Raw genomic sequence first — 25,012 nt, 5'->3', positions numbered from 1 at the left:
TTTTCCTATTCCACTGAAAAGTATTTATAAAGCTGATAAAATACTTGCATACTAATATCACGAAGTCATCAGTTGTTATGTCAAGTGTCTTTATAACGATGATACCCTTAAATAAATATGGGATCAAAATAAGGCTGTTTTCAGTCTTTGTGATATGTTCTGATTGATCCCAACAGCTACGAAAACCTTTCGTGCGCGTTGAAGCGTCAAAGCGAATTGTTGGCACAACGTTTAACAAATACGAAAATAATTAAAAAGAAAAAAATCATGGGCTTTTTGTGTGTGTCTCAACATCACAACATAATATAATGGGTTTTTTTAGTCAATAATTGATGCTTTTTTTCCGATTCCGTGCATGATAATCAAAGGTTTTGGTTGTCCTAAAAGCATTTTTAAAGCTGGTAAAATATACGAATTCTAAACATCACGAAAGCTGTTTGTGACGTTCTGCACGTAATTTGGAATTGCGGAGATTTTCTAAAATGGGATTAAACACGCGAAAATTATCTTGATTCAAAGTTCGAATAAAATACTATAAACTGTGTTGGTGTCCTAGACTCATGTTCATACATTAAAAGTTTTATTGTTATTCATGATATAATTAGTTATAGTTCTAGGGAGGCCCACCAGCACTGCTGATCAATTTAGCGTGTCCAAATGAAGTTACTCATTTATTCATTTAAGGACGCTAGGCTAACAGCCACCTAGTAATCTTGCACAAGTTTTTGTGCACCCTAAAAGTCACACATTTTATTTCTTTAACTTAGATTTCTCTCTTGAATTATTTCATTTCCATAGTAAAAACTTCGTAAAACGGCACTCTTTGGCTCCACAATAAAGGCTGTCACATTTGAGTTTACGTAGCTGATATTGCGATCGCTGCAAATCAAAATGTATCAAAGAAACTGAAAAACAACTTTCTCTTCATCCTTTCGATGGATATATTTCTGCTTAAAATTACTCTAATCGACTAATTTCTCCATTATCCCAAAAAAAAAAAACAATTTCAAAATACGTTTTAATACTGTTGTAAACAGCTTAAAACACCATTTAAAAAAGTCAAAAACTATATGAAAAATATAATTTTCACACCTATTTTAATGTTTTACAAAAATAGTTTAATTTTTTTTTCATGAGTTTAAAAACAGATTAAAGTTAGTGCTGTGTTTGGTAAGGGTATTCCGTGATGCGATAATAAAAAGCGCTTGGTTTTCTTAAAAGCATTACTAAAGCTGATAAAATAAACGCATTCGTATTAACGGGAATTCATTTGCTGTTCGTGATGTTCGACACGTTAATTGGAAAATGTAGAGATATTTGATTGGCGATAAAAGTATTCCTAAAATAGAAATTTGAAAGAGCAAGCTCAAACAACATATCATATAAACAGCTTTTGTAGTCTTGTGGAGTCATTCGCTGTTTATAGCCTGTTGGCGCTCTATACTGACGAATTTGCGAACATCGATCCACAATGAAGTATTTCATTCCAGCTCTCCTGTTGAGTTGTTTCGTAGCGGCGCATGCAAACTCACTTTTGTCGACAACGAGGAAGCCGACGACACCGACATTTCTGTCGACAACGAGGAAGCCATTAACGACCAAAGCCTCGCAGTGCAATGTCAATAACAACAATTACAACAGCTTCTACGCCGGACCAAACTGCAAGAAAATAGAAAACATGTTTTCTGAAGTAAAACAACAGCTGGCCGAACTGAAACAGGAAATCAGGGAATGTAAAGAAAATCAAACTGGCGCCACAGGTGAAAAAGGTTTGTAACAAAACTTTTCGAAACCTCAGTGATTCATTGTGGTGGATACTGTTGTTTTAACTGTTTCATTGTTAAGTACAACCGTTTTGACTCTAATGCAGGTTCTACAAAGTTAACATTTATGTATAAATTGCAGTTTACAAGAACTGTGCCGAAGTTTACAAGTCCGGTGACAAGATCAGTGGAGTGTACAAAATCGATCCTGATGGTTTGGGAGAATTTGAAGTCTTCTGTGATCAGAAAACAGCCGGTGGAGGATGGACGGTGTTTCAGAAGAGACAAGATGGCTCTGTAGATTTCTTCCGAGCTTGGGATGACTACAAACGAGGCTTCGGCAATCTGAACGGCGAGTTTTGGCTCGGACTCGACAAGATTCACCGGCTGACTGTAAGCAGCAGTAACAAGCTTCGTGTTGACTTGGAAGACATCCATGGTAAAACAGCATTCGCAGAGTACAGCTCATTTTCAGTGACAAGTGAAAGAGCGAAATACCAGCTGAGTTTGGGAAGTTATTCAGGTGAGCCTCCCTCTGTTAAGTTTGATTTAATTTTGTAAATTAAAACGGGATCTGCAAATTACATTGCAATTCAATTGCAATAAATGTTTATTATTTTATCTCAGCAATTATCTTCCTAAACCGAAAGCATAGATAAAGCCTGTTTGGTGTGTGTCTTTATTTTTTTCGCTTTCCGACAACATGAGTTGAACGAATACAAAGCTAACCTGGTGTTCAATTATCAAGGCATTAAGAATTCCGATAAAAATTGTTCTATGCAATTGATCTTTGATTTTTAGCAGACACATCTATCATGATATACCCTAATGAACTAACAGATCGTCTCAGGGATGGCGCAATTATTATTTTATGATGAAAACACAACTGAAAAGAAAATCTCTAGCACCTACCTTTTTCATTGTCGTGACTTTCCAGAGTTTCAGCGTGGCAAGCGATATTAAAATGCATATGTATATTGCCCTGAAAACAGTGTAAAGCAAAAAAGAAGAAATTGATCATTGCAGTGGTGTTTGCAATTTCCAGCAGTTCCAAGAAGGTCTGAAGATAAATTATGGGCTTCAATGCAATTCCAGAGCATTTTCAGAGTTTTGTTCAGTGCAGCCATTGTGGGGCTTAATTTTCCTTCTCTTTTGAGTCCCTACAGCGTTCAGCAAAATAGTACCTGTTATTTTCTTCTTTTTTTTTTTCAGGAACTGCTGGTGATTCTCTTTCGTATCATCGCGGGGCACAATTTTCCACCAAAGATCGCGATAATGACGAGAATTCTGGCAGCTGTCCCTTGGCTCGGAAAGGTGCCTGGTGGTACAAGGCTTGCGCTTACTCAAACCTCAATGGTTTGTACCTCAATGGTAAGGTCAGTGTTCAAGGAATGGAATGGTACCGCTGGAAGAATAACAGTGAGTCTGTCAAGAGGTCCGAGATGAAGATTCGTCCAAAGGACTTTTAAAATTCAGTGTAACAACTTAAAAATGGTACGCTTGAAAGGAATGAAATAATCAACCTTCTTTTTTTACAACCGTTTATAAACATGCAACTTTAACACATCTGTTAATGGTTTAAAAGGGAGATGTCAAAAAGAAATAAATATGGGATAGTTTTAAACAAAAAGATATTTCGGAAACCTCTTAAGGTTCCATGTAAAAAAAAGTTTTACAGTTTATATACGATATTTGTTTCCTCTAATTAACGATTATTAAAACTTTTTCAGTTCATCTATGTAGAAACACGCATATAGTCTATTGTGCCATAAAAAAACAAATTCAGAAGGCGACAACTGTAACGTTAACTCAATTGTAAAACAAGTGATTTCATTTAAGGACAACATTAACAACATATTAACAAGAGTATTATATCTCACAAAACTTAATTGTATTGATTTCATTTCTAAGTTACTTCTAACTGTTGATTCTTTTCCAAAAAGCAAAAAGAGTACGTAATATATTTGGTTGATTGGCACGTAAGTTTCTTTATCAATTAATGCAAGACATCAACGTCTCGACTCTGGATAACTAAAAACAAAATATTAAATTTGCAAGTTTATAATTGGTGAAAGAATGATATAAGAAATGGTTCGAAGCTAAGTGTTTTAAGTAGGTTAGCCTGTGGGGAAAATTAAAATTAACAACTGGAAAAATAATAAGACTGACTGCTCTCTTCATTGTTTTAAATCATACCGTTACATTCCCAAGAGTGATCAATATCTATGTTCTCCTTACAAATCAATAAACTGTCAATCAAACAGGTGATGAGAATAAAGAAAACCATCAGCTATGAGATAATTTAATATTAGCCACCTAATTCTTACAAGTAATATCACAAAACAGAGTAAAAAGGGTCACATGGTGAGCTTGGGATACGATCACTGATTCAATTAAACTCCCTTTGGTATCGCAAAGGTAGTAGTTAGGACTGTTAATGGGCTCCTGGTTAGGAATAACGCATTTCCCATCCTGCAGCGAAACTCGAAATGTAAAGTGTTAACGTTACAGCTAACACAGAAAACTAACAGAATCTCTGGTATATATACATCATGCAGTCTGCATGGAGTATGAGTTCTTTGCACCTACTGAGGTACTTTGATGATGAAAACATATTTAAATGTCGAGCAAGTTTTACTCTAAGTCACGAAGGCTGTTGGAGAAGTCTTCTTTCATTTTTTGAGCTGGGAAAATTTGCCTTTCAATTTCTCTTCAACCATTTCTTAAAACTTGAACACAAAGGCTCTATTCCATACCTCGGCACAGGCTACACAAAATGTGGTGTCAGGAATAACTCATTTCAAACTCTGCAGCGATATTCGGAATTTAAAGTATTAACGTTACAGCTAACACAAAAATACTAGGAGAATCTCTCGAATAAATAGTCTACATGTAACATGTAGTCTACATCCGAAATGAATACTTTGCAGCTATCGAGGTACTTTGATGATGACAATATATTTAAATATTTCATTAAGTCGCGAAGGCTGTTGGAGAAGTCTTCTTTTAAATCTTGAGCTGGGAAAATTCACTTTTCAATTTCTCTTCAACAATTTCTTAGAACTTCAACAAGAAGGTTCTATTCCATACATCAGTACAGGCCTCACAATATGTGATGTAACACTTAAATAACTGAATTCAATCGAAAACCTAAAAATATGTACCCATTGCGGACCGCTTGTTTCTTGCGCAGGCGTTCAGCGTTTAAGCGCAAAGGGATTGGGTCGGGAATGGGCCCAATCCCCACACAGGTCACTCGTGACAAGCGCCTATCGCACATTGTCAATATTGTGTCTAACTTGACTACAAGAAGTTAAAAATAACTTACTTGCTGTGTACAATCCAAAATTACTTCAACAAGATCGAAGGAAAGCTTTGTAGCTTCAAAAATGTCAGTAAAATTAAGAATGTCGAACATATGTAAGGTACGTCGTACGGAGAAAAACATGACTCCGATCCATGATGCTTCGAAAAGTGATATAAGTCTCCAACAACAAATGAGCGACACTTACCGAATGTGTAGCCACGGGCGTTCAATTTTTTCGTGTTTGCGTTTTTGCGTTGTAATTGGATTTTAATTCTCGTCAGTATTTTGTTCGGTTTTTTTGGTTTCTTTGTTAAGCGTAGCTCATTATTATGTATTTCTCTGCAAGTTAGTTTCTCGGCGTAGTATTATGTAATCGTTTATTGTTAATTTTCGTAACTTCATTAGCGCTATTGTTTGTTTTCAAAACAGTATAAAATCTCGTATGCTTTGGTTGTAAATTAGTTTTCGTTTATGCGGAGTTGCCGTACAGATCTTGTAAGTAATCGTTTTTCCTTGTATTTTCACGATTCTTGTTCAATTTTTGTATTCCGTTCTATAGTTAAGTTTCGAGTTCTAGTTTATTTATTTTACGTTTTCTTTGTTTTACATGTATCCAAGTGAATCGCAAAGTTCTACGCAAAGTGTAATTAAAGGCGAATTCAAAACTGTACAAGGAGTGTTTGGTACAGGATGTACGATGCTTCGTTTGGAAGAATATAAATGTGGCTTACAAATTTTCGCCTTTAGCCTGCGGTGAAATGTGGCTTTCAGTAACCGGATGTTTTGTACATGTTCGTTCAAATATGACTGTTCTGCAACATCGACATGCTTAATTCACAAGGCGAAAATATAAATTTGACTGCAACAAAATGGAAGGATGCTTCGCCGTATAATGAAATGTTAGAAATATACGGTTAAATTTAACTTCGGCAAAATTGGATCTCTCTTTATATTCTGTATGATATTCATATGGACAAAATTAGTTAATGCGAAATTTCAGTGACTACAACAGTTTTGAATATATTGTTTGTCGTTGAGAAATGCGGGTCAAACAATATACCCTGTGAAATCGATTGTTTTGTAACATAAACATGGGTTTTGTGAAATATCCCATGATCTGTGTTAACTGTGTTCGAAATATAGATCTGGAAAACCTAAGTCGTTTGGGGATATCGCAAAGACCCGAAAAGCAATAATATTTATTGAAATCGGTGATCCTGACGACCTTACTCAAAAATTCAGTCGGCAAGTTAAGAGAATTTGTATTTGCACATGTATGATGTTCGTAGACTTAAAATTAGAAATTCATACAACAAGACACTTTCAAAACAATCTTATGTCAATTAAGACACAAACGTGACTCGTGTGACAGTTTTGTCATAAATCATAACCCAACATCCAAAATCTTTTGTGATTGACTCAACAACGCGTTAGGACCCGAACAGCTAAGCGAGCGAAGGAACTGCGAACAAAATAATCGGTTAAACTCTGCAGCAGAGAAATATAAAGTAGTAAACGGCCTTTGTGAGTGCAGCTGACAAGAAATGAAGAGAGTCTAAATCTTTCTACCGGTTGCATTTGTGTCGTTTTACTTGGAGCGCACTTTGGTCGCTAAAAGTAAGTTAGTATGTTTATTAACGTAATCGAGCGCATAGGGAGCATGAATAGAAATGAGAATCCTGTCCTGCCTATTAGTTTTGTATTTATGGAGGGGTTAATAGGTTCGCGGATCGACGGATTTGGTCATAAAAGCCGCCGGATTGCAAATATTTTGCAAATCATAAAGCGGATTCGCGGACTTCGAAAATACAGCGATAAGCTGGGAATTTTGGCGCGGATTCCAGATTCTTTATTTCAGGAAGCTCTCATCGTATATATTAATACGAAGTTCGGATCACTTTGATCGGTCTTCGTCGATATGTTAAAGAAATTGTCGCACAAACAAGCAATAAAACGAAACTCATAAAAAATTGGCATAAAAACAGCATCGAATATCAGACGCAGTGAAATTTTGATTACACATAGTTTTCAAGTAATGTGGATTCGTATTTGAAGGAAAATAGAAGATTTTTTCATACAAAATGGCACAGTTTTGCGTTGCGCTATTTATTCCCGTCATGTATTGATTAAAATATCTTAGTTAACTATTGCTCAATTTACTAGCATAAGCATTAGCGAAATTAAGCCACGACGTTTCGTCGAGTCTCCTGAGTTTATCATTTTTCATTTATAGTAAATTGCATATCGAAATGTTCTCTCATAAGAATTCTTACTCAACATTTTTTAAGCTCATTAGTTGGACGAGTGAGGTATTCTTTTCTTGATTCCACACAGCTTTTGGGGAACTCGATCATCTTTTTTTGATCCGCTTACAGCATTTTACAGCAGAACTAAATTTGAACGTCACAGGGTCGAAGCTAGTAGCAGGCGAACCGAGGGAGTTGCCTTGGTAAAAACAATTGAATATATTCTTTTTTTCAGGTTTTTGTGAGAGGCTATGCCTTAAAATAATAATCTTAATATGAAAGAAGTGTTTTTTATTCCCTAATATTTTTTTCCTGACTGAATGTATTGTTTATTTTTTGCCAAAGCCATCTCTGAAAACTTCCATACAGAATAAAAAAAGTCCAAAATTCTAGTGGTTAAATTTTTGAATTTTTTTTTTCAGGTTTTGGTAAGGGGCTGTAGCTTCAAATAAAATTTGAATATTAAAAAAGGATTTTTTTATTTTCTTTCTGATATTCCATCGGCAAGAATTTTCGTCTGTCTACTTCGCTGCATCCTCAATAAGGAATTCGAAAAGCTAAAAACAAATTCGCTTTCAAGTGTTATGTTGACTGAATGTATTGTTGGCAAAGCCATCTCTGAAAACCTCGCTAAAGATTAAAAAAATCCTATGTTCTAGTGGAAAGGGAAGAAATCGAAATTCGATGAACAAAACAAATAAATGTTTACCAACAGCCTTGAACAATAACTATAGCGGAAGTGACGGGGGAGGAGGAGAAGGGGGGGGGGGAACTTATTACTCACTTACCATTTTGTCAAATTATGTTCTTATACTAAATCTTTAAGAAACGTAGGATTTGGTCTACCTTTTTCCTGGGTTAACCCCCTCCCCCCATATCCTCTCCCCCACATGTCTCCCAATAAATAACTTCCGTATACTTAAACATGTCTGAACGTGTAACGATGACGCGGGATTTTATACACCATACAAGCAAATCATTCGTTCAGTTTAAGCAAGATGTCTTCAGAGCGTCATCTCCCGCCAGGTCTCTTGTTCATTTTTTTCTTTACAGCCGTTCTTGTTGCTCAAGCCAGTAAAGGTATGTATCAATAACAATTTCGTTTTCTTTCGCTTCTTGCTGCTTTTCGTTTTAGAAAAGCGTAAGTGCGAAGGATAATTTTGTCTGGATAAATGTTTGTAAACGTGATAAGCAGAGATCGACTGCGAGGGGAAAATGAGGGGAGGGATCAAAATAGGTTTCATAGGTTTCCTTCTTCGCTCGTGTATATATTGTGGAAATAAATCAGCTGTTAGTGTGCCAGTAATCAAAATTTGTTTTTTAATTCAAAGTTCTGAGTTTCAAGGCTGGAAAAGACAACATAACCATTACAACACCGGGGCTGTTCGCTTGTAAGAAGGTCTCTTTCCAATATCCTTTCCACGGTGGGCAGCAAGTGAAAGTTCTCGCCTCAGTGGGTCATACTGTAAAAAGTCTAACCCCTCGTAATGGCGCTGCAATCTGGGTGGAGGATGTTACATCAAGTGGATTTACCGTCTGCGTTGTGGAGTATGGAGAAGGATCTAATGGTACAACAGAAGTGAATTGGATCGCTTTGAAGTCTTCTCCTGTTGGTTCCCAGCTAGGAACTGCTTCCTTGAACGCTTGGACAAGTGGAACAAAGTGTAAAAGAATCGCATTTAAACAGGTTAGCCAATGATACATACACTGTTTGATACTTTTCGCTGTAGATAGCCACATATTTGAATCGAAAAACTGAAATCTAACACGCAAAAGTAAATACACTCTAGCATGAGTTAAAAAAAATTCTAAATTATTTGGCATTGTTTGAAAAACGAGATAAAACACGATTAACAGTAAACAAGACCAATTTAAATAATTTATTTCTTACACGTTTATTTTATTCTTTTTTTATTTTCTCTTGCTTTCTTTTTTCTTTTTTCATTATTTGTTTCTTTTTTCCGTTTTTATATTCTTACGTTCTTTCTTCTTTTTAAACTTATTTTATTAATACAGTTACATTTTCATCTATCAATTAATGAATTAATTAATTCGTTCATTTATTTATTTATTTTTCTTTCTTTTTTCTTTTTACTTCCTTCCTTTTTGCTTTCATTTTTCCTTCTTTTTTAATTCTTTTATTTTTCTTTAATTAATTAACTAATTAATCTTTTTTCTTTTTTTTTCTTTCATTCATTTTTATTGTTTCTATCTTGATGTTTCCTTTCGTTTATCCATCCATTTTTATTTTTGCTCTTTCTCTCTTTTTTTCTCTTCTTGACTTTCTTTAATTTTTTTCCATCTCTTTCTTGCTGTTTTTTATTTATTTATTTATTCATTTTTACCTTGATTTGATAAAAGGCGTCTTCCGAATTTTGACACAACATTATAGTTCTGAGCGATATTTCGGCAGAGAGCGTTGAATGAGGGCTAGTTTTAGCTCGAGGTGAACGTTGATTACTCTAAGTTATGTCTTTTCGAACCAAGAAGACTGCATTTACGGCATTTTGTTCAAATTATGAATTCTACAATTTAATTAACTTGTTTACAATATGAAATAGCATCAACTGAAAACCAACTTAAAAAGTGCTAGAGCGAGAGCTGAACTGAAGCTTTCTAAATCCATGCATGGTCTAAAATGAACTATAAACATGCCTTTTACATCGACGTTCGCTTCATTTTCAATGAATTGGGGAATAAAATAACTAAACAATTCATGACTCAGCGAGACAATTCGATATGTTTCATGTCAGTTCACGGCCGGAAACCACGCATATCGAATTGCTTCTCACTGACAAATCACAAAACGCGCTGATCGCTAACGGAGCCAAACGGCAAAATAATCATCAAATGAAGAGAATTCTACTCACATAGGGGTTTCAAGTGATTTCTTTACGACCATCAGCTGCGCTCTTTGCAACCTTTTCATCTAGAACAAACAACATAAACATCATAAACAATATCCCATTTTTCTTATTCTCTTTAAAACCCTCCAATTATTTGCTTCATATTTTTTCTTCCTTAAACAGTTTCACCCTTTTGTTTCTGAACTTCTTTGCTACTTTATCGTGCATCTTTGAGTGTGTTTTTTTTTCATGTTTATCTTTTTCCCTCTTTTTTATTCTTTCTTTTTTTTATTTTCCTGTCTATCTATATTTCGTTTTCTCGTTCATTGCTTAGTTCTTTTCTTCTCTCTCTCTCTCTTCTTTTCTTCCTCTTATTTTTTACTTTTTCTTCTTTTCTATTTTTCATTTCTTAGTTTGTTTGGTGTTGAACACCCTATTTTTGGCTTCTTCAGAACCTTGTGTGTTTGTTTGTTTGCTTGTTTTGTTAACACTTTCTTTCATCATTCGTTTTCTTTTTATTCCTCTTCATTTCTTTATTTATTTATTGAAGTCTTTCTTCTTCTCACATCACTTTGTTTTTTATTTATGTCTTTCCTTCTTTCTTTCTCCTTATTTTCTACTTCATTTCCTTTCTTCTTTCTTAGCTTTTTCGCCTTTTTTATCTCTTTGTTAGAAATTTTTCCTTAAGTTTCACTTTTTATCAATTTACTTTACTTTTTTGTGATTCCTGGATTTTGTCTATGATATTTCATTTGGGTCATCTTTGAATTTCATTTGTTTTGTTTTGTAATTATCATTTTATATCTCTTATCTTGCTATTTTGGCTGTAGTTTGAAGGGAGGTTTTTTCGTTCTATTGTGATGAAAAACCCAGAAGATCTCTCTTTGCTCGTGGGAGCTACTGTGTTTCATTATAATTTAAAAGCAATTACTCTTTTGTTTGCTTTCCATCAATTAATGACAATTTATATTTCAGCGTTTCAAGACTCCACCAACCATGTTTGTGACTGCTAGTCATCAATTTCCTAAGAGACCGCAGGATGCTATGGCCTTATGGGTAGAAGACTTGCACAAAGACAACTTCAAAATTTGTCTCAGAGAAACCAAGATTCTGGAGGGAACCCATAGAAACATAAAAATAGTAAGTACTTTAAATTTTGGTTTTGTGATAGTGCCCACAAGGGTATAAAAAAATAATAAAAAATAAATAAAAAAATTAAAGATTAAAAACTATATCTGGTTCCTATTTTCCCGTCAACACAATGTCATTTTTAAGAACCCTCCAAGAATAGGAAAAAATGTTTTCTTTTTGTTATGATGAAATGATGGATGTGGTTCATTTGTAATATATCTCGCTGAGTGGCTGGAAGGATGTTGGTCTGTACATAGCTCTAGCGGTAGCGAAAAAATGTTTTTTTTTTGTCACTCGATCTTGTCTCATGTCTTCATTCTTTGACTCTTCAATTTATAGCAAAGTATAATTGGAATTTTATGTCCCTTGGCATCAGTTCATACAATAATTCAGTGTTTGCTTTTGAAAACCTAATATTTTTTTTTTTTTCATTTTGCAGAACTGGATGGCATTTACCCTTCTAAGACTTGAGAACTTTACCTTGACCAATAGTGTTGTGTTTAACAACACTAACACACGATCCCACCAAGATAACTATGCTTTCTGCCAGGTAAGATTTTAGTAAACAACAAGCAGTAATCTACAGCTAGTTTTAACGTTTTCGTAGACCTGGATACCAGTTCCATATTATTCTATATGTTTTTATTGAACTTGTAAGAAACGCTCTACTACTGAAAACTTTTTTTTCACTTATTGTGAGCGACATAATTGACCTGATTGAGATGCCTGAGGAACGTTAAACCATTTTGAATGTAAATGTATGAGTATATCTACAACTTTCAAGAACTTATAACAGTAAGCTGTTTTCCACTAAAACATTTTTGGAAAACAAAATTATATGACTGAGATCATTTTTTCCCCGGCCAGTTTAAACTGGTTTACGATGGTAAATCGATCTTTTACTCTCGTTTCAAGTTAACAAATTAATTTTACGAAACCCTTTAGGCGTACAAATAAATGAATAAATAAATCGTCTTTATTTTACGAGGGCTGCACGTAACAGTCTTACGACTGACAAACTTGTGTCCCTCGGATTCCCGATTGGATTGGAATTTAGAAGTGCTGATTTTTGTGGAGGGAGGAAAACCGGAGAACCCGGAGAAAAACCCTCGGAGCAAGGACGAGAACCAACAACAAACTCAACCCACATATGACGCCCGGTCCGGGAATCGAACCCGGGCCACATTGGTGGGAGGCGAGCGCTCTCACCACTGCGCCATCCCTGCTCCCCCTCCCAGCTAAAACAACGCTTGTGACGTTGAGGAAAAAATGATGAAAATGAAAATGAGGAGAGCTGAATATTCACTTAGCTCATTTGACTCAAAAAAGATAAATTAGTGGATAAAAATAGCACTTATTAGAACTTTTAGTAGTCCAATTCTAAATTATTAGCTTTGCTTTGACCCTGTTAACAAACAGTATAAAACTAAGTTAGTTTAACTGCAAGCTCCCTAAAAATTTGCATCGGCTTTAACAACCTCACACATTTCATATTTCAGACAATAAACTTCACAGATCCGTTCTTTGCTCCTCCTGTAGTGGTAGTGACTCCAAAGTACAGTTACAACAATAACTATTCCTATTCGTCTCAATGTAACGCTGTCACCGCCTGGGTTGAGGTAAGCAAATGAATGCAGTCAGGAGCGCATGGCCAGGAGAATGTATTAATAAATGATTCAGTTTTAAGAAAGGTTCAGCGAATTTTTGTTCAGGAAAAAAATTCACTATTTATAGTCCTTCAAACTCCTCATTTCTGCTTTCCTTGCTAAAAGAACGTTAATTATTACTATTTTTATTGCGATGTATGTAGCCTGATCGTTCTAACATACCTATCATATTTTCTTAGCACTCATCCACTAAAGACATGAAGGTGTGCGTTAGAAACTACAACAGTAAGACCAAGAGTAAGGATACCATCACAGTGGATTATATTGTGATTGGAGGTTAGTAAGCACTTACTAGAGAAGAACTTTCTCCCTTTACCATACACACTTTTGAATGCGGGACTGGGGGCAAGGGGGATTTTTAAATTGCATTCCAAAACAAAGTTTGTTGACCATAGAAAAAAAGCAATTGGACCGAGTGGAAAACAATCCAGTGTGTAATCAGCGGGATTTCAAAATCGACAGAGCGCGCAGTTATCAATCATATAATAAACAAATTTCAAGGTTAGAAGAGACCTTCTTTTGTGTGAAAAAATCGAAGGTGCGTTCAGTCAGTTGTAGAAAATAGTAGGAAAACAGCGAGATAGGAGTAACGTTCTAATTAGACCAAATAAAATTGTCTAAACAAGCAACAATTGAACTGCATTTTTTCTTACTAGACTTGGATCCCTGCTTGGATGTTACCTGTCATTATCACGGTCTGTGTAAGGCGTTTGGGCCTTATGATGCTCGCTGTGTATGTGTAGACAGTTGCCCATCCTACCACGAACCAGTCTGTTCGTCAAATGGCACAACATACGACAATGAGTGCTTGTTTGAACAGGAAATGTGTCTACAACAATTGAATTTCACCGTGCAACATCCTGGTAGCTGTGAAGGTGAGAAGTGTCTCATTTGACTCGCCCATTGAAAAACTTAAACAGATAAATTTTAACGAATAACCTGTTCTTATTTTAGTCTGTTTAAAATGTTTAAATTGATCACTGAACTGGGCAACACAATCCCAGGAAATGCTGAGAAATTAGGGAACATTCATTATTTATACCAGGGGGTGGGCTGGCAAGAATTGAGGTGGGGGGTCTTGAAAAAAATCCAGGATGTTCTGAGGGGGGTCACCTTCAAATGTTGCAGACAAAGAGGCCGGCTACCTATTCAATTATGATCATGTGTATTACAGTATTAATATCAATACAAAAAACAGTCTTGATTTCGTAAAAATGATGTTGTAATGTTTTGTCCAGATCACTGTTTGGTGGAATATAACTGGCACCAGGGGAGTTTCCTCCAAATTGTTTTCACTCTCTGAGGAAACTGAGCTACTGTGGTGCACAAGAACGATGTCCTCCTCACTGTCACTTTATCCTTCACTAGTGTTTTCGTCACTAGTTTGTTTTTGGATGGGAGCCTGCTTTTGTTACAAAATAAACACTAGTTGTTACTGGGCTAGTTCCTGTTTGGGGATGGGTCATTATGTTTTTCTTTTGTCTGAAAGGGGGTCGACTTATTTTGGTTTTGTCTACAATGAATCTTGCTAGCCCACCCCCTGGCAAAAATCATGAATGGTCCCTTAAGCTACCAAATTTTATATTGAAGAAGTGAATCCTTTTTTCAGTCATACTGTATTTACTTATTTGATACTGTTGTTTTCGCTTTTTAGGATTCCCTTTTCAGCGAGGTCGCCGTCACATGCCACATATTCCATCACTGGGATACTCTCACTGTGAAGTGATTCGTTTCAAGTCTTACGTGTTCTATCCTGATAAACCCATTGAAGTGCAGATCACTGTCAACCATATCGATACCAGTGACAAGACATATGTACATGATGCTGCTGTGTCGTGGGTTGAAAATGTGAATTATGATCAATTCACTGCGTGTGTGATGGCAGCAGGCTATAACGAGCGAAAGTCCAGTGCTAACGTGACAGTTAATTTCATGGCGTACCAAGGGGCTCCAGTGGGTGGCGTTGCTGGGAAAGTACGATTCCCACAATGGTGGACTGGAACGACTTGTAAAGCTGTAAACTTTCCATCAGTAAGTGACAGTTCTTGTTTCCTTGTTAGGATTCAGTGCATAATTTGTAACTGGTCACAAAAAAAAAACTTGAAAATGGAAAGCTGTCAACCTCTGTAAGTCGATTATCAGACCGAAAATTGTCATGTGGACATTTTCGATGACCTGTTAATAAGATTTGCTCGAAATTTTCAAAGAAAAGCTAAGGCTTAACACCGGTTCTTAATGGATTTTTTTATGCAATTTTTGTGTTAACCTGTCACCGAAATATGCTTCAGCACACTCTCAAATTACGAATATGATATGAACGGAATATGATATTTTAACTGATTGACTGACTGACTGACTGACTGACTGACTGACTGACTGACTGACTGACTCGTAGATGTAAATTTAAGATCAACTAGTGAGAGAATGAATGGAGAGTGTGTTTTGTTAAAAACATTTTTTAGAAAAAACCAATCAGAGTTGGATAAGCTATTTGTTACTTAATTGGTATTTACGATTCTCGTCTACTGCTCCAGCGTCAGTTGCAAACTCACAATTCTTTCCATTGTTGTTTACCAGGGAAAGTTTTCAGTAAAACCTTCAGTATTTGTGACTGCTGAGCACCACCATTCTGGACTAAAGCGTGACGCTGCGAGTGTGTGGATTGAAGATGTCACGCAATCGTCCTTCAAAGTTTGTTTAAGGGAATTGCAAAACTACGCAGGATCCCACGAATATATTTCTGTTGTAAGTGTCGACGCACTGTTTCCTTATGGTTACGATATATTGGAGATTCAACATCGAATATAATTATATTTTGAACCGCATTCAAATGTTGTTTTTTAGAATTGGTTGGCGTTCACGTATCTTCACAAGCCTCCCTTTTCAGAACATAACTCAATATACTTTGCCAACAAGAAACCTCCTCCTGGTGATCACAATAACGCCTTCTGCAAGGTAAGCTGTCGCCTGCTTAATATTAAACTGAAAACTTTTTCTTGTATTTTGAAGTGGTTACTTATTTGTACTTTACTGTGTGAAGTTGGATAATAAAGCGACATAGTAAGAACGTAAGATGGTTCACGCCGAACATTTAAGCAATAAAGGCAAAAATAAAGTTACTAAAATGATCCATAGTATGGCAACAGTTTTAATGCAGTCAACGAAAACTTATCGAAATTTTAGCACTCAAGCTGACACGCGAGAGAGAAATGGATTCGAAGTTTCCATATTTCAGTTAAACGGGCATTTCTTGTCAGTTCAAAAGAAAAGAACGCGTGTTTTAAGCATTTGCTACGAGTTTTGACTTAATAAAGATGTTAATCAGGAAATGAGACAAGCTACCAACAAAAAAATCTGAGGTCTCCCAACAGGAGTGGAAACTATGACCTTTAAATTCCGCACAACTATCAAACGCCCTAGCGACCACTGAGCTACAGGGGACTCGTGGAAGCTGAGCGATAGAATGGAGCTTAAATGAGAAAATGGTCACTGTGTGGAAAAAAATATGGTATATGTCAGTTTAAGAAAGATATTAAGAGCAATTATGTGTATGAATGAAGCAAAGTGGGAAATGAAAATTCTTGACCCCCTTTCATATTTTGCATGCAGTTACATATTCAGGGGGGATGTACAAAAATGCCCTATTTTAAGGTTGCAACCTTATTGTTGTCATGGCAACACCCATCGTTTGTTGGTGTCTCTGAACCTAATTTTTCGCTCAGAACATGCTCAAAAATGTGACAAATGTAAACACCTGTTTCTCGAGTCCATTAAAACACTACTGTCCAGGACTTAAATGAAATATAAAGTCACCATTCTAGTTTGAATTGATGTATCAGACATTTTCTTACATTAAATTTACAACGACTAATCAGTCAATTAACAAAGTGCGTTTTCGGCCATTTTGGGTTGATGGGTAAAACATACCAAATGTTTTTTTAAATTTCTCCAAAAGTACACCTGTTCCAGACCAGAAACTATGCAGTCAGTTTACACATATATCCTAGTTGCTAAAACTGTCAAGATCTCTGCGGGGCGGCTCTTTTATATTTTTGAGAATTTAATGAACCAGCCTCAAAAATCAGGTTTTGCATATTTTGGCGAAATTATTATTTTGTCTGCTCACCAACAAAAACACTTGCAACAGTGAAACTGCTCTCAGTCGCAAATAATCTTACCTGCTGAGTCATTTTCTAATCAAAACAATCATATTTAACCTTTGTTTTGTAAGCAATATCGATCAAATCATTCATATTCAACACAAAGTCAAGCCTAAATTTTTTCAGGCTTGCTTTTCTCAACTGCTTAAGTTGAGTACATTACTGCGATGATCTTTCATTTGCTTAAAATGTATATCCGCAGTACAAATATATGAATTTCATATATTCATTTCATATCTTCTCCATCCACGGATATATTACGAACTCACAAGTGACCAGCTCCCAGTTGGCTTGATAGCTCAGTTGGTTAGAGCGCTGCACTAGTATCGCAGAGGTCATTGGTTCGATTCCCGTTCAAGCCTGAATTTTTTCAGGCTTGCTTTTCTCAACTGCTTAAGTTGAGTACATTACTGCGATGATCTTTCATTTGCTTAAAATGTATATCCGCAGTACAAATATATGAATTTCATATATTCATTTCATATCTTCTCCATCCACGGATATATTACGAACTCACAAGTGACCAGCTCCCAGTTGGCTTGATAGTTCAGTTGGTTAGAGCGCTGCACTAGTATCGCAGAGGTCATTGGTTCGATTCCCGTTCAAGCCTGAATTTTTTTAGGCTTGCTTTTCTCAACTGCTTAAGTTGAGTACATTACTGCGATGATCTTTCATTTGCTTACAAATTCAAGTGCCTGTACCTTTTTTTCTGGGGATCATGTGACTGTATATACACCTTCAGTGACTGTAATCTGGCTAATTTCCGCATATCTGCACAAGTAATAGCAAGCTTAGCAGCTTTAACTTTACTGAAAGGACTTGAGTCAGCACGAAAGTCTACGTCTTTGTATTTTTTGACCGCCTGCTGCATATATAAAGAGACCCGAGACAACGTAAATTGTGTTCAATCCAAGATGAAAACTACACGTCCCTTGTCGAGGCTTGCTGACTCAAGTCCTCTCAGTGAAGTTAAAGTTGCTAAGCTTGCTATTACTTGTGCAGATATGCGGAAATTAGCCAGATTGCAGTCACTGAAGGTGTATATACAGCAACATGATCCTCAGAAAAAAAGGTACAGGCACTTGACTTTGTGTTGAATATGAATGATCGATAAACGAACCGACGCCATTATGGCAATGGTGAACTGGAGAAGTTCTTGTATAATAAGCTTATTTTGATCGATATTGACTACAACACAAAGGTTAAATATGATTGTTTTAATTAGAAAATGACTCAGCAGGTAAGATTATTTGCGACTGAGAGCAGTTTCACTGTTGCAAGTGTTTTTGTTGGTGAGCAGACAAAATAATAATTTCGCCAAAATATGCAAAACCTGATTTTTGAGGCTGGTTCATTAAATTCTCAAAAATATAAAAGAGCCCGCCCCGCAGAGATCTTGACATTTTTAGCAGCTAGGATATATGTGTAAACTGACTGCATAGTTTCTGGTCTGGAACAGGTGTACTTTTGGAGAAATTCAAAAAAACATTTGGTATGTTTTACCCATCAACCCAAAATGGCCGAAAACGCACTTTGTTAATTGACTGATTAGTCGTTGTAAATTTAATGTAAGAAAATGTCTGATACATCAATTCAAACTAGAATGGTGACTTTATATTTCATTTAAGTCCTGGACAGTAGTGTTTTAATGGACTCGAGAAACAGGTGTTTACATTTGTCACATTTTTGAGCATGTTCTGAGCGAAAAATTAGGTTCAGAGACACCAACAAACGATGGGTGTTGCCATGACAACAATAAGGTTGCAACCTTAAAATAGGGCATTTTTGTACATCCCCCCTGAATATGTAACTACATGCAAAATATGAAAGAGGGTCAAAAAATTTCATTTCCCACTTTGCTTCATTCATACACATAATTGCTCTTAACAATTCCATGGAAGAACTACAAAGATCACTGTCACTCGTATCGTATAAAACTGAATGTACTCTCTCAACAAACATGCTTTTTTGCCTTTTTCAAGGACGTGACTTTTGTCAACTTTTACAACGGAACCCCGAACGTGTTTGTTTCTGCCGATCATTCATCAAAAGGAGGGAATCTAAGTCCAGTTCATATTGGAATAACTGCTTGGGTAGAGGTATGATTACCCATTTACAATACTTCTTCCCTGTCTACATTTCCAAACAACGCTACAGCAAAAAACACTTGTTTTGCAGGATTGTTTTCGCATCGTTATCTCATCCCTTGTTAATTCGTTTTATTCTACAGTACATCAATAGGACTGGCTTTCGTGTTTGTTTCAAAGAATTGTTTGAGGCAAAATACGATCCTGTATACATTGCTTACACTGTACTGTCAGGTAGGAGCTCAATTAGTTTACATTGTGAAATTAACATTAGAAATAATTTTTCTACTCACATTAAGGTCGCGCAGGACCCTTGCTCATTAATAAATTCATTAGTCAAATTTCTTGTTGGAGTGCTATCTTGTAAAGCTTTAATTCACTACATTTTGAATATCGATTCCTCTAAAATTTAATAAGGATACTCAGGGATGATGGAATTACGTCATGATTGTCCTTTTACTGAGAGATGACCGTTGTCTGTGATGTTACAAGCCCTTAAAAGTTTAACTGAAGATAATGCGATTTTGTGTCCAAGTTTTCAGCTAGCACAGCGCACCAAATTAAATGATTATATAACGTAGTGATAAATCGTAACTTCTTTTGTGCTCCCACTAGAACGAAATTTTCGATTTCAAAAACTGCTACAAGTTAATGGCTTCTAAGAGAGTAAAAATGTGAAATCTAAACTTTGAAACATGCTATCTTCATTTTGAGAAGGAAATTTAAAAATTCGCTCTAGCCAGAGCACAATAGAGTACACCAAGTTTATGTTCCTCGCGAATCAACTCTTGAAATTCTATATCGGCGGAGAAAACGTGGACACAAAATTGAAGGTTTTGAGGCTTCCGAAGACCTTCCGAGTCAATGTTTACAACAACGCGTGATATATTCAAAGCTGTGAATCTATTTATGATAATTTCCTATGTTCCAGCGCACGTGGCACAAAGCTGAAAACTATTACTAGTAATTACTTGTACAAAAGAGTTTAAAAACAAACATTCTCATGAATATTTCGTTTGTTGTCGGCGTCAGTCGTCCGGCAGTTCGTGCATACTCTTTAAATAAATACATACTAATGATTGCAAGGGTCCTGCGCGACCTTAAACCCGCTTTCCTTATTTTGCAAATAATCGTTCGCTCTACCTGTAATCAATAAATAAAGAAGAGATAAAAAAAAAATTCGGGTTATGGGAGGTCCAAATTAAGTTTCCTTGGAAAATGAAAGTGTCATTTGAATTGATTTACGGCCAAAAAAAAAAACAAATTAAGAGTAAGCTAAAAATTCGAGTACCATTTTTCAGTTTTTCAGTAAATAACTCAGGCACGTCCATTCAGGGGAACCAAAAAATGAACAATAATTAAGCCAAAAGACACATCAGCCTGCGCAGGCTTAGTAAATCAGTCACATCTCACAAATACTATATCCTTTACCAACCTTTTAAAGTGTAGTGCTGTAACTACTGGTTGGTTAACTATGATTGCTCTTCTTTCATACATGCAGAGATATGCCAGCCTGGATGGGGTTATTTCAATGGTTATTGCTACTTTACCAGCTCTGTATGTGCCTCTTGGCTAACTGCTGTATCAAATTGTTCTACGATGGGCTCACATCTGGTGACGGTCCACAATCAGGAAGAAAACGTCTACATTCAGCACCGTCATAACGGAGAAAGATCCTGGATAGGGCTGAATGACAGAAGTGTGGAAGGATCGTTTGTTTGGACAAACAGAGAAATTAGTACATTTAGATTTTGGGCTCCACAGCAACCAAACGATCACAAAAAGCAGGACTGTGTGCACACCCTTGGCGCGATGCATGGATACACATGGAATGACGTGTCCTGCAATAGCTGCCACAACTTTACTTGTTTTAAAGGTAAAACAGTCTTATTTAACAAAATGGCTAACATCTTTTGAGGACGCTTGCTATTTCTTAGTAGTGTAAAAATTCCCCTTCGCATTTCATGAATGCCTGCTGCACAAGCTATTTATTGTTCTGTTGTTTGTAACCTGCGATCAGACGTCCTTTAAAAAAAAGAACGCCTGATCGCAGGTTTTGTTGCTGGGGGCTATCTGTTGTTAATACATTTCACAAATTCCTTCAGTATTTTTTTTTTCTCCTGGATTACTTGTATGGGTTTACATTTTGAAACACAAACATGAAAAATCTTTGACCGAATTCGCGAATTGCCGTATGACAAAAAACATGCTGTCATTTTTTTCTTAGTTATTGACGAGTGTGCTACTAACTACCACAGCTGTGATGCGAACGCTGTCTGTCGAAATATTGTAGGATCATACAATTGTACTTGCAAAGCTGGTTTCTACGGAAATGGAAGGAAATGTTCTGGTAACTATTAAACAAACGTTTCAGTATTATCATTCTGAAATAATCGGATTCATCTTTATAACAGTAAGAAGACCTTTAGAACAATAAAAAACCCAGCTCTTTGTGTTTATTTGATAACATAATTTTTTTATTGAGGTACCTTTATATGAAAAATTGAGAAACCAGGCGGGGGGGGGGGGGATCGGTTAGGGAAGGGAAGGGAGGACAAGCCGTTGGGTGGTTGATTTATATTTATACTGAAAATACCGAAACAAAACGAGAAGACATTATTTCGACTTTTTATATAATTATATATTTCTTTTTAGTCAAATGTGATGTGATTTTTGGGTTATACTGTTAAATCGATCCACAAAATTAGGTGCCATGTCGTAAACAGGTCATCTCATTAAATTAACGAAAAACGATCAGGGTTTAAAAACCTGAGCACTTAACTGAAACAAGGGTGGGTTTCTCCCACCCTTCTCTCCACATACCTACCTCTTATTCCCATGAGAGATTATACAGATAGCCAACAGAAAAATCCCAACGTTAAAACGCAATGTTTTCCCCTTTTTTAGATATAGACGAGTGTTCAACCAACTCCCACAATTGTGATGTTAATGCTGTTTGTAACAACACTGAAGGAGGCCACAACTGCACCTGCAAACATGGATATACTGGAAATGGAAGAAACTGTACTGGTAACTATCTATTACACTCTCACATCGAACAACTTAAACTTGTCGAAGAGTCCCTTACATGTCCATTTAATCCTTGAGCTGTGTAAAATATGAAGAAAGAAAAAATATCTTTTTTTTTTTTTTTTGGAAAACAAGCCTAATTCCAATTTTTGTCTTAATAGATATAGACGAATGCACTACCAACTTCCACAGCTGTGACGTTAATGCTATGTGCCACAACACAAAAGGATCTTACAAGTGCACTTGTAAAGCTGGATATAGTGGAGATGGCAAAAAATGCACTGGTAACTGTCAAATATTGTATTTTTGTTGTTGTAACATAATTACTAACGCATTAAACATCATAGTAGCTTCATTAATTTACGTACTCAACACCAGATCCTTCTCCCCGTGTGGGAAATAGGGCGGGGTTACAAAGCAATCATCTGGAGAACGGCAGCTGATCGTTGCGCTAACCCGGCCAGATGAAGCTGACTCTGACATAATTTGCCGTTTCCATAATGAGCAAATTATTACAGGGTGAGGTCATTTGATCCATACCAACCTTTCCACCTGGTAGGATGGGAGGAGGGGCAAAGAGATTTTTCGCCAGGCTTCTTACCCTTGACCATACAACCTAGCATGGCTGAACATACCAACGGCAAAAAACCCTGACGGTATATTTCTCGAAATAATTAACATTTCCCACCCTTTTGGCTGAAGAAACGGGTTCAACGGGCCGGACTTTGATCACAACTTTTCATCCAAATGCTCAGTAATGGTATAACCAGAAATATTTTTCTTCACTCCGTGAGCAAAATAGTTCACGATGTTGAGTTGGCAGAAAATAGTTCAGCCATTTCGTTTTTAAAACAATGAGCTGACTTACCTTTCGGTAACTCTTTTCTAGCACTACAACATTTTGAAAAGAATCTCGCAGTGAAATAACACTGTTCACGCGCGCGGACGTTTATATCATTTGCAAATCTCTTTACCCGTAGCAATATTCGAACATAATTCTCTAGGTCTTCAATTTAAAATTAAAATAAAATGAAAAACATTTTCCTTCAGTTCCCCTTAAAAACAATTACAATAAAATGTCAGTACGTATTCACGTATGTATTTCAATCTAAAACTTGTTTTCTTTTCTTTAAATCAAATTTATTATTTTGTTTTTAGATATAAACGAGTGCACTACCAAGTCCCACAGCTGTGATGTTAGTGCTGTTTGTCACAACACAAAAGGATCTTACAAGTGCACTTGTAAAGCTGGACATGTTGGAAATGGCAGAAAATGCTCAAAGTGTAATTATCCAACATAATATCTTTATTAATTTGATAAAACATTTTTATTTAGACAGCTCTTTGATTACCTTATTTACATCATCAAGGCACAAAGATTACAGTTAAATTTAGTTCGACAAATAGTTACTGAGTTGGTGGCTTACAATAACCTTCCTGTTAACTACATAACGTAACTGAATATTTTTTCCAAGATTTACAGACAAACTAAAGGCCCGGCAAAGCGAGGAAATATGTTCCGTAATTGTTTCCTCGTTTTTCCATGGTTCCATGCCGCTCTGAAACACGGAATGTTTCTGAGATGTAGTAGAAGCAAATTTTGCTTCTTGGAGACGAAAATTGACGCTGGATAATGCCTCGCGTATGCAAAACCGAAAAACACTGGGGAAACATGCGCGCTACGAGTGTTTCTGGAAACATGATTCCTCGTTTTGCCACGCCTTTACATTTCGCCTCTTTCACCAAAAACAGACAGCCTGAAATGGGTTCGTTTGGTAGTTCGTTCGTTACAGGGGAAGCAGCTTGAACCCACCAGCAAAAAGAGCTACAACCTTAAAGATTATTCTGTTGTTACTTTAACGTATGACTTAAATATGTTTCGCTCTGACTGTGCAGTAGAATCGCTTTGTAGCCAACAAAATAACCTGAACATAGACAGCTTCGAAAGTTAGCCAAGCGCGCTTTTATTTTGTATTATAATATAGATAGGAGTCTACGCGCGCTCTGATTGTCTAAAAACCTATGTTTTATCAGAGTATAAAACATAGAAAAATCATGTTTTATTGTTTTTCGTCAGCTTTCCTCGAGTGCTTCGCGCGTCGTTGACTGTTCGTTGGCTATAACCACTCGTATCCAACAAGGGCGAATGGAATAATTGTTTTATTAAATTCCTTTTTAAGTATAAATCCACTGGACATTTCATTTTGATGTAAACGAAGTGAGGCGGGAAAAATTGTGGCGCGGTGTCCACTGCTTGAGTTGAATGAAACTCGCAAGGAAAGCGAGCGAGAGAGTTTTCTTTCAAAGATTTTCTTCGACAATCTCCTCTTAAATCGTCTATTCATGCTGGAACTTGATTGTGACAACAATTAAGGTTTACGGGAATATCCGAAGCAATAGCTTTTCTGGAAATTATACGCCTTGTTCAAGTCGAACGAAGCAAGGGACGGATGTCATCGAGACTACTATATTATGCTGAGATGAAATTGCACTCGGTGCAGTCGGTGAAGTTTATCGAAGTTCAAAAAGACAAGATCAAGATTAAAAGGTAACAAACTTACCTGAAATGCTTAGCCTTATTTTACGTCGAATACTGAATGAAATTGTGTCAGTTTTCTGGTCTTCCCGTAAACTATTTTCTGCTTTTCATCTTTGTTTACTCGCTCTTGTTGTACATATTTTTAATTAAACTTTTCACTCGCAGTGTCTAAAATCTATATCATACAGCAAAGAAAGAAGCCTAAGCCATGTTTTATACTGTCATAAAACACTCCG

General features: G+C 36.3%; 2 protein-coding genes across 3 annotated transcripts in view; both read left to right on the top strand.

Moving 5' to 3' along the window:
• The first annotated feature begins 1,441 nt into the window (after nt 1-1,441).
• Nucleotides 1,442-3,395, top strand: LOC144633986 (ryncolin-1-like). The gene is made up of 3 exons (XM_078492924.1): nt 1,442-1,769; nt 1,906-2,286; nt 2,976-3,395. Exons 1-3 carry the CDS (start codon nt 1,472-1,474, stop codon nt 3,230-3,232), a joined length of 936 nt encoding a protein of 311 aa, XP_078349050.1. The 5' UTR covers nt 1,442-1,471; the 3' UTR covers nt 3,233-3,395.
• Nucleotides 3,396-6,651: 3,256 nt separating this feature from the next.
• Nucleotides 6,652-25,012, top strand: part of LOC144633741 (uncharacterized) — a 101,967-nt gene continuing 83,606 nt past the window's right edge. Inside the window, exons 1-18 of one of the 2 annotated variants that reach the window (XM_078492611.1) lie at nt 6,652-6,687; nt 8,370-8,396; nt 8,648-9,003; nt 11,138-11,302; nt 11,733-11,843; nt 12,793-12,912; nt 13,140-13,236; nt 13,617-13,835; nt 14,615-14,991; nt 15,538-15,705; nt 15,805-15,915; nt 19,103-19,219; nt 19,351-19,441; nt 20,709-21,083; nt 21,435-21,557; nt 22,115-22,237; nt 22,399-22,521; nt 23,396-23,521. In XM_078492611.1, the coding sequence (XP_078348737.1) occupies nt 11,159-11,302; nt 11,733-11,843; nt 12,793-12,912; nt 13,140-13,236; nt 13,617-13,835; nt 14,615-14,991; nt 15,538-15,705; nt 15,805-15,915; nt 19,103-19,219; nt 19,351-19,441; nt 20,709-21,083; nt 21,435-21,557; nt 22,115-22,237; nt 22,399-22,521; nt 23,396-23,521 (2,425 nt within the window). In that variant the 5' untranslated portion in view covers nt 6,652-6,687; nt 8,370-8,396; nt 8,648-9,003; nt 11,138-11,158. Of the gene's footprint in view, nt 6,688-8,369; nt 8,397-8,647; nt 9,004-11,137; nt 11,303-11,732; nt 11,844-12,792; nt 12,913-13,139; nt 13,237-13,616; nt 13,836-14,614; nt 14,992-15,537; nt 15,706-15,804; nt 15,916-19,102; nt 19,220-19,350; nt 19,442-20,708; nt 21,084-21,434; nt 21,558-22,114; nt 22,238-22,398; nt 22,522-23,395; nt 23,522-25,012 lie in introns of those variants that run through there. The other variant, XM_078492604.1, reaches the window with a different exon arrangement.

The sequence above is a fragment of the Oculina patagonica genome, chromosome 1 (assembly GCF_052425735.1).
Source record: "Oculina patagonica isolate OP01 chromosome 1, crgOcupat, whole genome shotgun sequence".
Taxonomy (NCBI): domain Eukaryota; kingdom Metazoa; phylum Cnidaria; class Anthozoa; order Scleractinia; family Oculinidae; genus Oculina; species Oculina patagonica.
This window is presented reverse-complemented; position numbering and strand designations above follow the sequence as displayed.